Consider the following 14,267-nt stretch of genomic DNA (forward strand, 5'->3'; position numbering starts at 1 on the left):
CCTGCCTGGATTGATGGAAAGTCTCAACATGGCTTCTCACAGTAACATATCCTGATGTAAAATGTATGAAATTTTTGTAATATTTCCTTAAGAATATACTAGGAAGTAGATCCAAGAATCTGTTAATTTCAGAAACTAAAGAAAGCTACATTTTTATTGTTTTCTTAAATGAGTTATTCTGGATAATTTAATTGCAGAGTAACTGGTACCAACTGTGTTTTCAAGAATTAAAGAAATCTAATCTTTTGTATTACCTGAAAGGAGATATTTTCAGGGTTTTCCTGTTATACTAACACCCATTGATCTTTGTCAGTTTTGCTTATGAATAAAGAACATCAAGACATTTGTGTATGTGAGAGTTGAGATGAATGGAGGTTTGACCTTGTCAGTCTTAAATAGCTGTGAGAAATTGATGTTTTAAAACAGTGCCTCAAATTCAATTCAGCCATTGTTATTGATGAATAAGTCATCTTCACAGCTTGCAATAGGAATGCGGAGTTTGCACTGAAAAACATCTTAAGGGATTCCAGAGTAAGAATTAGACCCATTTATGTTTTTTGTACAAGATGTCTTAATGAATGAGAGGGTGGAGGAGTAGCATTGTGGCTAAAGCTTTTGCTAGTTATGTCAAAGACACAGGTTCGATTTCCCAAATGGGAGGAGCCCATGTATGCTTTTCCCCCAATGATATTGCTGTAATATTGCCAAAAGGAGTGTAAAACTAAAACTCGCTCACTCACTCACCTGGGAAGTCTGACAGTTAATGGGAAATATTTTATAACTCTGATTTGACCCTGGTCTGTCAGCTGTTAGCTGTCTTGGATAAGCTGAAGTACTGACATTTGTTGGTTAGGTGTTAACTGTGTTTGTCAGCTGGTACAAGAGACTTGGTCAGGTGTTCAGGTGTTAACGGTCTTCATCATCCACAAGCTCTGGTCTCCAATGGTCAGGTGTTAATTATCTTCATCAGCCAGCAGCATTGGCCTCCATTTGTCAGGTGCTAACTACTTTAGTCAGGATAGTTGCAGCTTTGGTGTCAATCATCTTGGAAGGGATATACATCCTGACATCCATGCATGTGGGAATTCACAGCTCTCCATCTGACATGTGTTAAAGTGCTGACCAAATGACCTTAACATGTTTCCTGTTTGGAAAATATGGCATTGTATGTGAGGAATACTAACTGGTTTGTGAAGAGAAAAATGAGAATGTTCTCAGTTCACCTCGAATTTTCCTGTCATGAATATTTATGACCACATCGAAACAAAACCAGACATCATTTATAATCAAGTAATGGCATTGGAATTACAGCGTGCATTCAAACTGTAGATAATATTCTGCAACATTCTCCCCTGAATCCATTACAGGTAGTTGCTCTGGATATCCGCTATTACTATAGTAATAGCTTTTGCCATATATAATCTAGTTAGTAACTACAAAGTCGGAACCAATCCCCAGACCATCAATAGATCAACAAATGTCATATAAAAGTCAGCTAGATAATAGCTATATCAGCCTCCAAAAGACTCATATATCCTTCATCCCAGCCAATCCTTGTCCAGCCCTTGGGATGTAACCTGTAACGCCTGGGTGATATGAATCGTACTGACCATTCCACCATTCTGATTTCTCTGGCAATGTTTATTATCATGTCCGTGTTGTGCCAGTGGGTGTAGTAGATAAGAAGCCTGATCAGACTAGGGTGATTATTTAGCTATCTATATGTGTCCACTTGCCACCTTCTCTCTGCCCAGTGTGGAAGGTCCTGAGGCTGTGTGACCCTGCCCTGGTGGTGTCAGCCTGACTTAACCCTTCTGCTGTCTAATTCACCGAAAGTACATGCTTCAGGTCCTCCTTGTTAAAATTATCTGATACGTAATGACATATCTAACGAAAAAAATATTGATAGGATAAAGTCTAAAATGTTGAAATCTAGATATGCCAACAATGCTATAATCAGAGATGAGGCTGTCTCGGTTTGGTGTTGATTGTATTGGGCTTGAAGAAGGTGTTAATTTCATTGATGATTAACCCTTTCCCTGCCATGTGCCATGTATTCTGATCACTGTACGAAGTAGCACTGACCCATTAGCCCTTGGTTAGTAGAAATCCAGATGGGCCAGTAAATTGCCAGTCACTGGCACAAGTCACTTGTGAATTTTCATGGGGTCATTTTGTGAACTAGTAACTTTCAGGCATAGCTAGCCCAAATGGCTTGAAAGATTTTGAAACTATATTTGACACTGATACTGATAATATGCAAATTTTATGTTTTATTCAATTCATACTGAGTTTTAAAAAAACAAAATCAGTTGCTTGAAAATCCTGTGAACAAAAACAGACATTAACTACAATGACATTTCTGACATTTAAGATTGATCTTTATCAAAATTTTCTATGGAACCGATTCCAGAGTAATGGTCAAAAACACTTAAAGTGTCTAAAACTTCATTATTATGTTAACATATCTCACAGCTCAACTTCTAAACATACTATTCCAGTGCCTGAATAAGTTCCCTGATGTGATTTGAACGATCAGTGTTTCATCAGATCTCGATCATGCCTGTTAAGCAGTGGCACTATGTAAATGTCACCCCCACCCACAAACTTACCACCTCCAACTGCAGAAGGGTTAACGTGTCAGAGTCTTATAGTGATACTTAATCCCTGTGTCTTTGGATGGAGATGTTTTCATGCTAAACAATCATCTGTTTCTTGCTGTGGGACATACGTGCAAGTTGATCAATAGTAGCTCCCAACTCAGCTATTAACCTGTGTTATAGCAGGTCTTGTCGCACGTACAAGATTCCCATTTGTTGTCTTACACTTTTAAACTACCACAGGTTTCTTGTGTCTCATGCAATTTGCAGATGTGTTCTGACTTTTTCTAAGTGTTATGTTGAGGCGATATTTAGATATTCTTTGTTAGGATGTTGGCATATGGAGGAAAATGTCACTGTTTCCACACTCTGGCCATTTAATACTAATACTCGATAAATGATGGTACTTCTTGAATCTCTGCTTGATGCTAGTGGAGTATTTTGTATAATGTTATATGACCAGTTGCTAGGAAAACAGTTCAATGTTCCCTTACTTCCCAACACTTCATGCAAGCCATTGACGCTGTGATCATTTTTGCTTCCTTCAAATTCCTCACTTTATGCCTGAATGGATATGTTCCAGAGAATTCAAAATGAATTGCGGAAATTTAAAGAGTAAATTTAAGAAATCTGATGGGTTGTGATATTTTACGTGGATGGATGAATCAATGTCCAACGTGTGAGGCCACAACAAAAACGTTCCTCATAATTTCCAGTTTATGCAAAATGCGAATTTGACCAGACTTACTTCTTTTTTTTAAGCAATACTTTTGTGTACATGGTCATGTTTTCATGAGACACAGAAACATCAGTGTTTAATCCCAACAAACGGATGAATTCAGGACTATGTAAAAACAGCATGGACCAACTCTACTAGAATGAACTCTATGACTATGGCAATGAGAAACATTCGTATTACATTTTTTGGCTGCGTGACAAATGTCTGCAATTATTCATGCTTTATACTTGTCCCATGTGAGTGATAAAACCAGCGTCACCTGCAGTTTAACTAGGTAGCTTCATTGTAAAGGGAAATTTATTAGACCATTCTCTTGGGAATCTTGTACTAACAGAAGTGTTGCTGAACCAAAGATTTTTGGGAAGACATAATCAGGCCAACTTGTATGTAGTCGGGAATATGCAAACATAAACGGTGAGATTGTCAGTGTGGTTCCATGATAGTGTTCAGACTAACTGGGATGTCATTTCTTCTGTCACAGATCTGTGGGTAATTACTTATTTATTTTACTGCCAGTCTATTTGGGCAATAACATTACTCTATGTTGTGATGTCAGAAGCATGGTGATATTTGTATCCTGTGATGTCTTAATTCTGTGGGGTGTGCCTAGTGGTTAAAGAGTTTTTAGTCACTCTGAAAACACATGTTCTATTCCCCAGTGGTATAATGCATGTCCTTTGCCATGGGGGAATATTGCTAAAAGCTGCGCAAAACTGACTTTGCTCACTCTTAAATTCTAAAAAATCTTGTCCTCCAAGTCATCATTCTGACTTGTCAATGCTATGCTCCTTTAATGTACGTACACCATGACAGTCATTCTTCTGGTCACGTGTGTGAAGCAAGGGAGGTAATTTGTCTTTAAGTTTCTGAACCTGTCAAATCAAGCAGGAAATTTGTTTTGTTTGAAGTTATTTTTGGCTAGTCTGCTTGTGTATGCTTATTCTAATCAAATCGTGTTACAAAATATGATTCAGAAATGACATTGCATCATTTTGGTTGAATACAGGTTTGCCAAAGCATGTGATCTGTCAACTTAGCACTGATATGTATTTACTCAAATCTTTCTGTTTTTACTGAGAATTGCCAAGTGATTTTATGTGCTTCATGAATTTTGTGTTACAACAATATAGATAAATGTTTCAACATAGATTCCAATGTTGTCAAGGAACTGATGAAATGTCGCCTATATAGAAGAAAGAATTTCTATATCCATAAAAATAGTCCTCATTCTTCATCTCCCAACTTCTAGAATGCCAGTTAAAGAAGTCAACTAGAGATCTGTATTTTCAAAATAAATTGCCCTGACACGGAGATAAATGTGATTTGAGATTATTAATGACATGAAAGAAAAATAACTCTGAATAGCCATTAGAATTGCCACCACAAAGTGATGATCAAGCTACATTCTTTCAGTGAATACCTATGTTACCTGGGGAGATGTCTTCTAGTATTAGAAAAAAGGTCTACATCATTGTTTTTCATTGGGACATATTCTTCTTAAATGAATTAGTATGATTTAAGCCACCTATAGCAGTATTGCAGCAAGGGGGGACACCAGAAATGGGCTTCACGTATTGTACCCATGTGGGGAATCGAACCCGTGCCTTTGGCATGATAAGCAGACACTTTAACCGCAAAGCTACCCAACCGATCCTATTCTTTTTAAGTATCCTCATGCTACAATGTATTGAGCTTCACAATATATATACATGATCTTCTGTCATTGCATGCAAGGACTGAATCTCTAAGGATTCATTATGGGATTGTATCTTCTATATCGCACTAGAGTCTTGCGTCCTGTATGTACGTATCACATTACTAGACTAATATCAGGGATGAAGCCATAAAATATATGCAGTTTCATTTTATTAATATCTTGACTTTGAACCAAATCACACAAAACCTATTAATAATATGTATCGTGAAATGTCACAAGTTATCACAAGTACGACAAATGTCAAAGTGAGCTGAAATTCGGAAAAATGATGCCAGCGTTTCAGATGGGAAAAGTCGCAGAAAAAGTATCAGTAATTTCAGATCCATTTCAGCATTGGAAGAAATTAAAGCAAATCCATTTTCTCAAGAGCTCAGATCCCTATCCTCAGTATAACTGTGTATTAGGGAATCCAATTTGTGGAATTGCAGCCATGGGAGCTAATGCACCTTGTCAGTGGCAGGCTCTGTAGGTTGAGTGTCACAATCTCTATCATTGGAAACCGATCAGTGATGCCCATGGGGATCTCGTGAGAAAAATCATGGCTCAGGAAAGAAAAAACCAACCTGTATTTATCCCTTGTTCTTCATCCATCTCCAATTTGGAGTTACCTTGATGCATGTGCTACAAAATTGTATTTGACCATCTTGATGTGTCAGGGTTTTATTGTACTAATTGTTTATATGCTTATTGCATTTGCATTCGACCCCAAGATTTGGTTAGAATAATTTTGTATCAACACATGCATGTAGTAAGAGGAGACTAAGGGGATCAGATGGTCTGGCTTGCTGACATGTTTTATACATGTCAGTGTATCCCTGTTATACAGATTGATGCTCATGATGTCAGTCACTGGATTGTCTGGTCCAGATTCAGGTATTTACAGATGGCTATCCTACGGCCTGAATATTGCTGATGGCAGTATTTAGACAACAGGAGAAGACAAAATATTGAAGACCAATGTATGTTTAAAGATCATTGTTTCAGATTTTGGCCATTTAGTTTTTAAAACTATGTCCTCCTTATTTCACTTTTATGTCATTGTTCATGGGATAGTCCTGTGGTTCATGTGCTCGCTTGTTATGCCAAAGTCCTGAGTTGTATCCCATATCATGGCTAGACACAGGCATCATGATTAGGATGTCAGTGTATCCCTGTTATAAAGATTCATGCTCATGATGTCAATCACTGGATTGTCTGGTCCAGATTCAGGTATTAGGATGATTCAAATGTTTTCAGTCATAAACGTGTGTAGAATCCAAACCTCCCACTCAATCGCTCTGTCTCTCATCAACCTTCATTTTTCAGCGAGCATACCATGGTATGAATCAACCCTGTCGATTCATTTGCTGGCTGTGTAGCCCTAAGTTTTTGTGTTGACATTTTAGAGGTTAATTACCAAGCCCTGCCTGTCAGGAAACTTTGGCTGGAGGTTATTGAGTTATGGATTTCTCCCAGATTTGTTTGACCAGCCTGTGACCAGCCATCTTGACCAAATCACTCTCATTAGTCAAGTGGATAATGGTCCAATTTGTTCGATGAAAGTGGTTTTGGACCAATCTCATAGTATTTGTGCACATGCTTAAATTCACCTTAAATGATTCATTTGAAAATGAAGGACCTTCAAATTCAGACTGAAAATGTCTTTTGATATATTGATATCGATGGTATAAAAAAATTATTCTTCCAAGCAGGGTTTGTCTATCCCTTTTAGTTAGAGCAACTTAAGTCTCAAGGTAATAACTGTGTTACAGTCTCATATGGGAGCAAGATAGTATGGTAGCCCAGTGGTTATAAGCTTTTGCTCATTGGAGTCTGGGTTCAATTCTCAAGGGTGAAGCCAGTTTCTGCTATCGTTTGATATATTACAATGAAAATATTTTATCCAATATGATCCAATTCTTTAAAGTCAGAAACTCAAAAGCATGTGTGCTATCACCTTGACAGTCACGTAATATTATTTTCGCTACTGCTGAGCCCTTCTGGCATGCCCTAAATGAAGCAAGTCTAGATTCCTCAGGTTTAGGTTCTCCTATCTCACGGGGCATCTTTTCATTGTACATGGGTTTATTTGTTACTATCACAGTTATATATGTTGAGAAACAAAACGTTAGTCTATCATCTTCACTGACCGAGACCATGTTTCTGGGTCGGAAGAAATGACGTTAGACCGAGATGTATGTGGTGATTTCCGGGTCAGTGAGGTAACAGAAGTAAAGGAATGGTCAAGGAGTTTTGTTTTTAGCTTGTCTGGAACATCATTACAGCTGTATCATGCCTTGTCAGCCTGATGTTGAAAGAAGGCCTGCAGTGTAGTCTCAGACATATACCTCTGTGGTGAAACCCAGGAGTATTGCTTTGGCGCTGGCAGACCTAGAAACATCATCGTCAGGATGACAGTGGTGAAGAAGCTTTTATTATTTTTTGCTTGAAGTTAAATGCCTTCTATTTCGGTAGCCTGTAGGTCACATGACCTAGAAGTATTTTTGTTATTACCCCTGGTGGGGTAGCCTGGTGGTTGAAAAATATCTGCTTGTCACACCGAAGACCCAGGTCTTATTCCTCATATGGGTACTATGTGTGACGCCCATTTTTGGTGTTGCCTGTTAAAAATGGCATAAAACTAAATTCACTCACTCACTCACTCACTGTCCAACCACTCACCTCCTAGACAAGCATGATTCCATCTTGCAACAAGCATTAGTACCTGAAGGCCAATTCTAACCCAATTTGTGGAGAATGAGAGGATTTTGAACACTGCTGTCCTTTTGAGAGCAGACACTAAAACGAACTGGCATACATCAAATCACACTGTCAGAGGTTATGAAAAATCGGTTGAAATGGTTTAAACAGAGGGTGACCAATTGATTTGAACCAGGCGTCTCGTTATTCCCTAGGTAGTGTTCTAGAAATGAAGCATGTACCAGCATCAAATGGGACGAGATTTTATTATTTGTTTAGAGTGTTTTTTGCCTCCTGGTTTCTGAAAGTGTTAAACCCTTTAATTGAGGCTTCATTTATCATTGGATTCAAGCTTCTTATTTTCTGACGAAGTTTCTTTGTTCCTGAGAAGGGTGTTAGTCTTCAAAAGAACAGGAATTGCCATGAGCTTTGTTGTGAAACTCTTACAAACGTCTTGAACACTTGACAGATGGCGGCACATCGCATCCATTCTGGGTGATTTTTTTTCTTTTTCTGGAACAATTGTCGATCAAACACTTGATGTCACTTGACATTCTTAAATCAAGGGAAGTGTTTTGAAAGGTAAATTTAGAAGGAACAGATCCAGTTTTGAAGGTGCAAAGTGGAAATGTGTTTGATATAAAAGATGGGAAAAAAGTGTCTGCCTGAGGGAGGGTTCTGTTTTCTTGGACCATGTCTCAAACATAGCTTGCAGGAGTTGTGCTGAATGTTTAACGGTTCAGTTCCTTCTGCACAAAGTCTGTTTTTAGCCAACAAGGGGGATAAGACAGACTTAGAAGTGCATGCTAGTTTGATTCCCCAGGACTTGTATATTGTAAAGCTGACATACAGGATGAGGATGATAATCTTCATTGGAAGCGAACTGAACACATGAACATAGAATCAATTCTGGTCTCATTCAGTTAAGACAAAACTTTGAGGAGTGATGACTTAATGTTCCTGCTAGACTTGTGAACTAGTCTTTAGAAAATACGTTCTAACACAATATGGGAAGTCTTCTTTCAGGAATCTCATTGAATTTGTAGTCAAAAAGACGAATCTGGCTAGAGGGATATTCAAAGAGTACATTTGATGTTTAAATGGATAGGGCCAGATATTTCCATCATTTTTTTAACAGCAATATTCTGGACTGATATTGATCAGATAAGGATGGAACCTTCTTACAGAAGAAATGCATAAAATGTAAAGTTTGTCATTTTTAAAGCTTGTATTGATTTGAAACTTTTAGAATGTCCAAGCTGTTACGATATCTAGATATCCCTGCTAGTTTTAAGTAGTTTGTATTTTGATTTTACAGATCAATGTTTTCCCATGTCAGCCTGTTTCATTTTGGCCAAAGGGTGTCCCAGTGGTTAAAGCTCTGCTTGCCAATCTAAATATCTAAGTTTTATTCCACAAAAGATTCTGTTCACAGTTGTGCAAACTTTTTATGAAGATGTAAATTGTTTTCATTGTTATGCTTTGAAATATTGCTGATGTGACATTTCCCTCCCTTACTCTGTCGCTTTTTTTGCAGGTTCTCCTAAAATGGCACAGCCTCCAGTGCCTGCCAAACCTCGGCTGTTCAAGCCGCTCACATCTCCGACATCGCCAATGTTGCCTCGTCCACCGAGAAAATACCCCTCATCAGAACAAAACTACAGCAGCGATTCTGCCTTGGGATCTCCGGACATGAGCAGTGTCAGTGTTGCCGTGGCAACGGATCTCGATAACATTGCAGACTATGATCATGATGACACTTTGGTGGAATTAAATGGTGAATATATATATATGTTACTCAATGAAACAGGACAGCATGATAACATGAAGGACCTTTTTACCTTTTGTACATTAACTATTGAAGGGGCCTTTAGCTGATTCATTCTGGGCTCAAGGTTAAGCTGTCATGCAGATAGAGGAAATCTGTGTTTTGTCATTATTTTATAAGTGTCCTGCTGTGGAAAGATCTTTTTGTTTAGTGAAGAAAGAAACACATGTTTACAGATATTTCTATTTTAAAGCCAAATAATTTTTGCCCTATTTTGCTTTTGACAAATTTGCCAAACACTTCAGGCTGGTAAGTCACAACAACAAAAATAAATTTTAAAAATCGACTTTCAAGTATCATTTTTTTTTATTTGCTTGATTGGTCATAATTTGTTGTGTCTTTGAATGATAAATTAGATATTTGAAATTATGTATTTATGTAGATATCAAATTAAATTCCATTAGTTAAAAAATATAGTTCAATTTGATGTATTGTGGCTCATATAATTTCATAAAGATGTCAAGTAAAAATTTTAGTAGTAAAGAAGTCATATATAAAAAGTTGTGTAATTTGTAAAATTTCATTGAACAAGTGGTCTCCTTATTTGGTGAAGATCCATTTTTCTCTAACTGATCACTGGAAATGCCCATAACATGACATTTTACAAAGTATGGGCAACTTCTATTCTAATATTTGCAAACATAAAAACAACCTTGATAAGAGCAATTGACAATCTCGCTAGAGGTCACAAGAGCTCGCTAACAAATTATGAATGACTTTGTGCTAGGAGCAAACAACGGTGTTTTGTAATATCTGACATTTAAAAGAAAGCCTCGGGCTGATCCTGGCGATAAGGGACTATATAACTATGGTTACCTAAATTAGGTGGAATTTGTCTGGCAGAAATGTCATAGCAACCTTAACAAATTTCCCAGTTTTATTTTCAAGTTCCGTGTTTAATTTTTTCATGTGCACTTAAGTTGTTTATGGTCGTGCTATTGATCTATCTAAACCATAAAATTTGTTAAGTTAACACTTAATTTTTTTGTTTATTAGAAACCTGGACTTTATACATATCTAAGGTAAAAAGAAGTCCATTTCAGGGCAAAAATAACTGAGATTAGCTTTAAGGCAAACATTATCATTTTCATGGCTTGGCCTGCAATATCCTGGGTTTGACCTTTACCTTGTATTTTCCTCCATTGATCAATGCTAAGAAAAGAGATGAGTCCTTTGCGTCTCGTTTGCCATATTCTGAATTAAAAATAGGCTTCTTCAGTGATTTTTTTGGTGTGATGAATTACAACTTTGGCAATTTGAAGTGATCGAAACAAAACTTGGGCAATGGTATATCAATAGTTGTGGCTGGGATAGGATGGTAGCATCAAAGTCCAAAGGATTCATGCACACCATATATCAAGACTTATCTTTGTTGACGGGTGTTATGGGACAGATATGTAAGTTTAGGTTTATGGTATTTGCCAGAGGGAGTGGGACAATTTTTTATGTAAATTTACCATGTTATATTTTGAATATAGAATGTAAAGCCTGCTGCCTACTTTGTTTTGGGGGAGCTTTATGGTTAAAGCATTTGCTTGTCATGCTGAAGACACGGTTTTGATTCCCCAGATGGATACAATGTGCGAGGCATATTTCTAGTGTCCATTATTTCTAAAAGCAGCGCAAAACCAACTCAGTCACTTAGTTTTGTTTCAATTTATTTTTAAGTGAAATTACAACTGATTAAATGAGATCTGTGTGTTTTAGAAAATTATTCTCTGTATGTGCATTAATGACTCCTTTATAGTGAGTCAGTAAGTTTAGCACGCTGATGACATTGCTTTGATTCCATGATGTATGAAGCCCATTTCTTGTGTCCCCAGCTGTGATATTCTTTGAATATTGCTAAAAGTGGCATAACACCATAGTCACTCACTCACTGTATAAATAAGGGGTTGTGGGGTAGCCTAGAAGCTAAAGCATTCACTCGTCACACAGAAAACCCAGCTTCAATCCCCAACAAGAGTACAATGCGTGAGGCCCATTTATGGTACCCTCCACTGTAATATTCACTCACTCACTAATACACTGTATAATTAAAGACCATGATCATTGCATGCTGGTTACTTTTTACTTAGGACAATACCTTTGCAGATTTTTAAATAATATAGATCAGCACAATGTAAAGACAGCTTATTGTTGGAAATTTTAGGTTTGTTGGAGGGCATGGGATTTTCTTCCTGAGTATTAATAATCACCCCCAAAAAATGTGAAAATGTGTAGAATGACGTAACCACCAAACCAGTGCTGGGATGTTTATTCAATTATTGATGTTACAAAACGGTGTTCACCCTTAGTCAATTAAGAAAATAGCATGTGTTAGAACATGATGAAATAAATCAATTGTTTCAAATGAAAGTCATAACTGCCACCTCCCAGAAGAAAAATGGCAGGTCTGTTTGGGGTAGAAACACAGATTTGATGCTGGGGTTAATAATTACAGAAAAAACACCAAGCTGTGAGAAATTACGGATTATCTGTCACAAGTGAACGAATGGGATTAATCCTACGCGATTTGTGAGGGATTCTTTCGCTGGTACAAATAATGTATTATTCAGAGTCAACAGTAGGTTTTCCTTTAAGATACTGATTGACATTTGAGAAAAAAACACGGAGCAGAAATGTATGAAACTAAATGTTATAGATAAGCATCATGGAAGTCAGCCTGCTCTTGACAATAGAATTAAGTTATGATGTCATGAACGTTATCACACAATCATTTTAGACATTTTGGTAATATTTTAAATCATAATGATAACGTAGTTTTGTATAGCACTAGATTCCATAATATGTCATGTAAGACTAAGTCGTATTAAATGCCAAGTCAAGATTAATATCGTCAAATAAAGTATAGTAATTATCAGAGTGTATTGCTGAAAAAAACATATATTAGGTAGGACTGTAACTATAGATTGTGTCTTTTTCATATGTGATGTATGTTTTTATCTCAAGGGATTTAACTAGGTCTGAGATTTATATAGATTTTTTATATGAAGTTAGCCCTTATATGTTCTCACTTGTTTGAGGAAGTGGCACAGTTGTTAAAGCCTGTGGAAAGGAAAGTATGGGTTTGTGTCCCTGATTTGCCCAGTTGTGTTTGTGGAATTCTCCAAAGAAGTGAACTTTTAAGGTGTGAGCACTGTCCCACGAAGTGTTTGAAGCACTAATGTGATCATAACTCCCATAAGTTGACACAAACTTATGTCAGTCGTAGTGTAGTGATAACTTTGTCGAATAGGCCTTAATTCAGTTGGTCTTTTCACCTAAACTACAAATTAGATGCCTTACATTAAGAGTCTGGGATCAGATCCTGGACGGACACAACACAGAATAAGTACTAGAATCTTTATTTTCTACTGTGAAAATATAATCTGAAATTTAACAAATGACAGTGATATCAGTAAGGTAAAGCTGAAAGTGGCATTAAGCTGACATCACCTACACATTCACAAGCCAGGTATCATTACAGGATCATCTGGCCTCAAGCCAGTATTGAATCAGCTCTGTTTACCTCACCCACTCACCAATTAAACATGTCTTCAATGTCATGATTTCAGGGGGAAATGACAGTCCACCGCCACCACCACCAGATGTCGCTCAAAATGATCTCATGATGAGACTGGGTCTGTTGCTAGGTGACCGCATGGGCAACAGCAGCGACAAGTTGTCGCCATCACCCATGCAGCAGATGGCCAATCAGACAGAAGAAACATTTACAAGTGTGTCGTCGCTGGGCAGCAGCGAGACGACTCCTGAGAAGGGGCTGTCTGATACAAGTCCTATGTCCACATTAACAGGTATGCTGACAGAACCAAATGTGTAACTCCTTTCAGGCCTCCCCGGTAGATATCAAATGAAAATATATCACCAGACAGGAGCTGACAAACATAAGGATTAGTTGCTGCTATAAATAGTTCAATGAAATGATGATTGGTAGGTATGCTGTTTACTCAGCAATTTCCTTCTATATGTCTGCAATCCAGTGATCAACAGAATGAGCATTGATCTACGCAGTTGGGATATGATGACGTTTGTCAAGTAAGTCAGCGAGTCTGACCACCCAATCCCTCTAGTTGCCAGTTACGACATGCATGGGTTGCTGAATATTAGTTCTAACCCAGATCTTCTCGGATTAGTGATACATAAATGGCCAGGCCGTCCAGTGATTGACATCATGAGCATCAATGTACACATCTGGAATATACTGCATCATCCACATTACCTCTACCACCTTGTCCACGTACACCAAGTGCTGAAGGCCTAACCCTCATCTTCATAGGAGAGCATATTGCACATCACCATACCTCAATGTTTCTCCAGGCTATCAACCACTAGCTTGACAATGATAATGGCCACTCCAGTAGAGAAAATTAGTCAAGGTTAGCCGTATTCACTCACTGAACCTAGTGAAGACTAAGATGCTCAAATAAACTCTTTTTTCCTGTAAAAGCTGGTGTAATATTTCTAAAAGATAGGTCCACAGAACATCAAAAATAAAAATCTATATTTTTCTGTAGTTTTTGGTCACTTGTTTCGGTGTTTTTGTCAAACTTGATTTATGGTATTCAATATATATCCATCCCTTATTGTGTGGAATACTGGAGGAATTGACCACACCTTCTACAATAAGTACATCATGAGTTACTTCATTTTGAAAGCTGATGGCCCTGATCTGTAACAATCACTGTAATGGGAAGTCACCAA

At 37.6% G+C, this 14,267-nt stretch overlaps 1 protein-coding gene across 4 annotated transcripts in view; it reads left to right on the plus strand.

Annotated features, from left to right (window-relative positions):
- The window catches only part of LOC137298007 (protein TANC1-like), a 128,709-nt gene that overhangs the window by 83,865 nt on the left and 30,577 nt on the right, over positions 1 to 14,267 (plus strand). For all 4 annotated transcript variants that reach the window (XM_067830027.1, XM_067830028.1, XM_067830029.1 and 1 more), the window contains exons 4-5: positions 9,273 to 9,512; positions 13,121 to 13,360. In XM_067830027.1, the coding sequence (XP_067686128.1) occupies positions 9,273 to 9,512; positions 13,121 to 13,360 (480 nt within the window). The remainder of the gene's footprint in view (positions 1 to 9,272; positions 9,513 to 13,120; positions 13,361 to 14,267) is intronic.

The sequence above is a fragment of the Haliotis asinina genome, chromosome 10, assembly GCF_037392515.1.
Source record: "Haliotis asinina isolate JCU_RB_2024 chromosome 10, JCU_Hal_asi_v2, whole genome shotgun sequence".
In the NCBI taxonomy this organism is placed as follows: Eukaryota; Metazoa; Mollusca; class Gastropoda; order Lepetellida; family Haliotidae; genus Haliotis; species Haliotis asinina.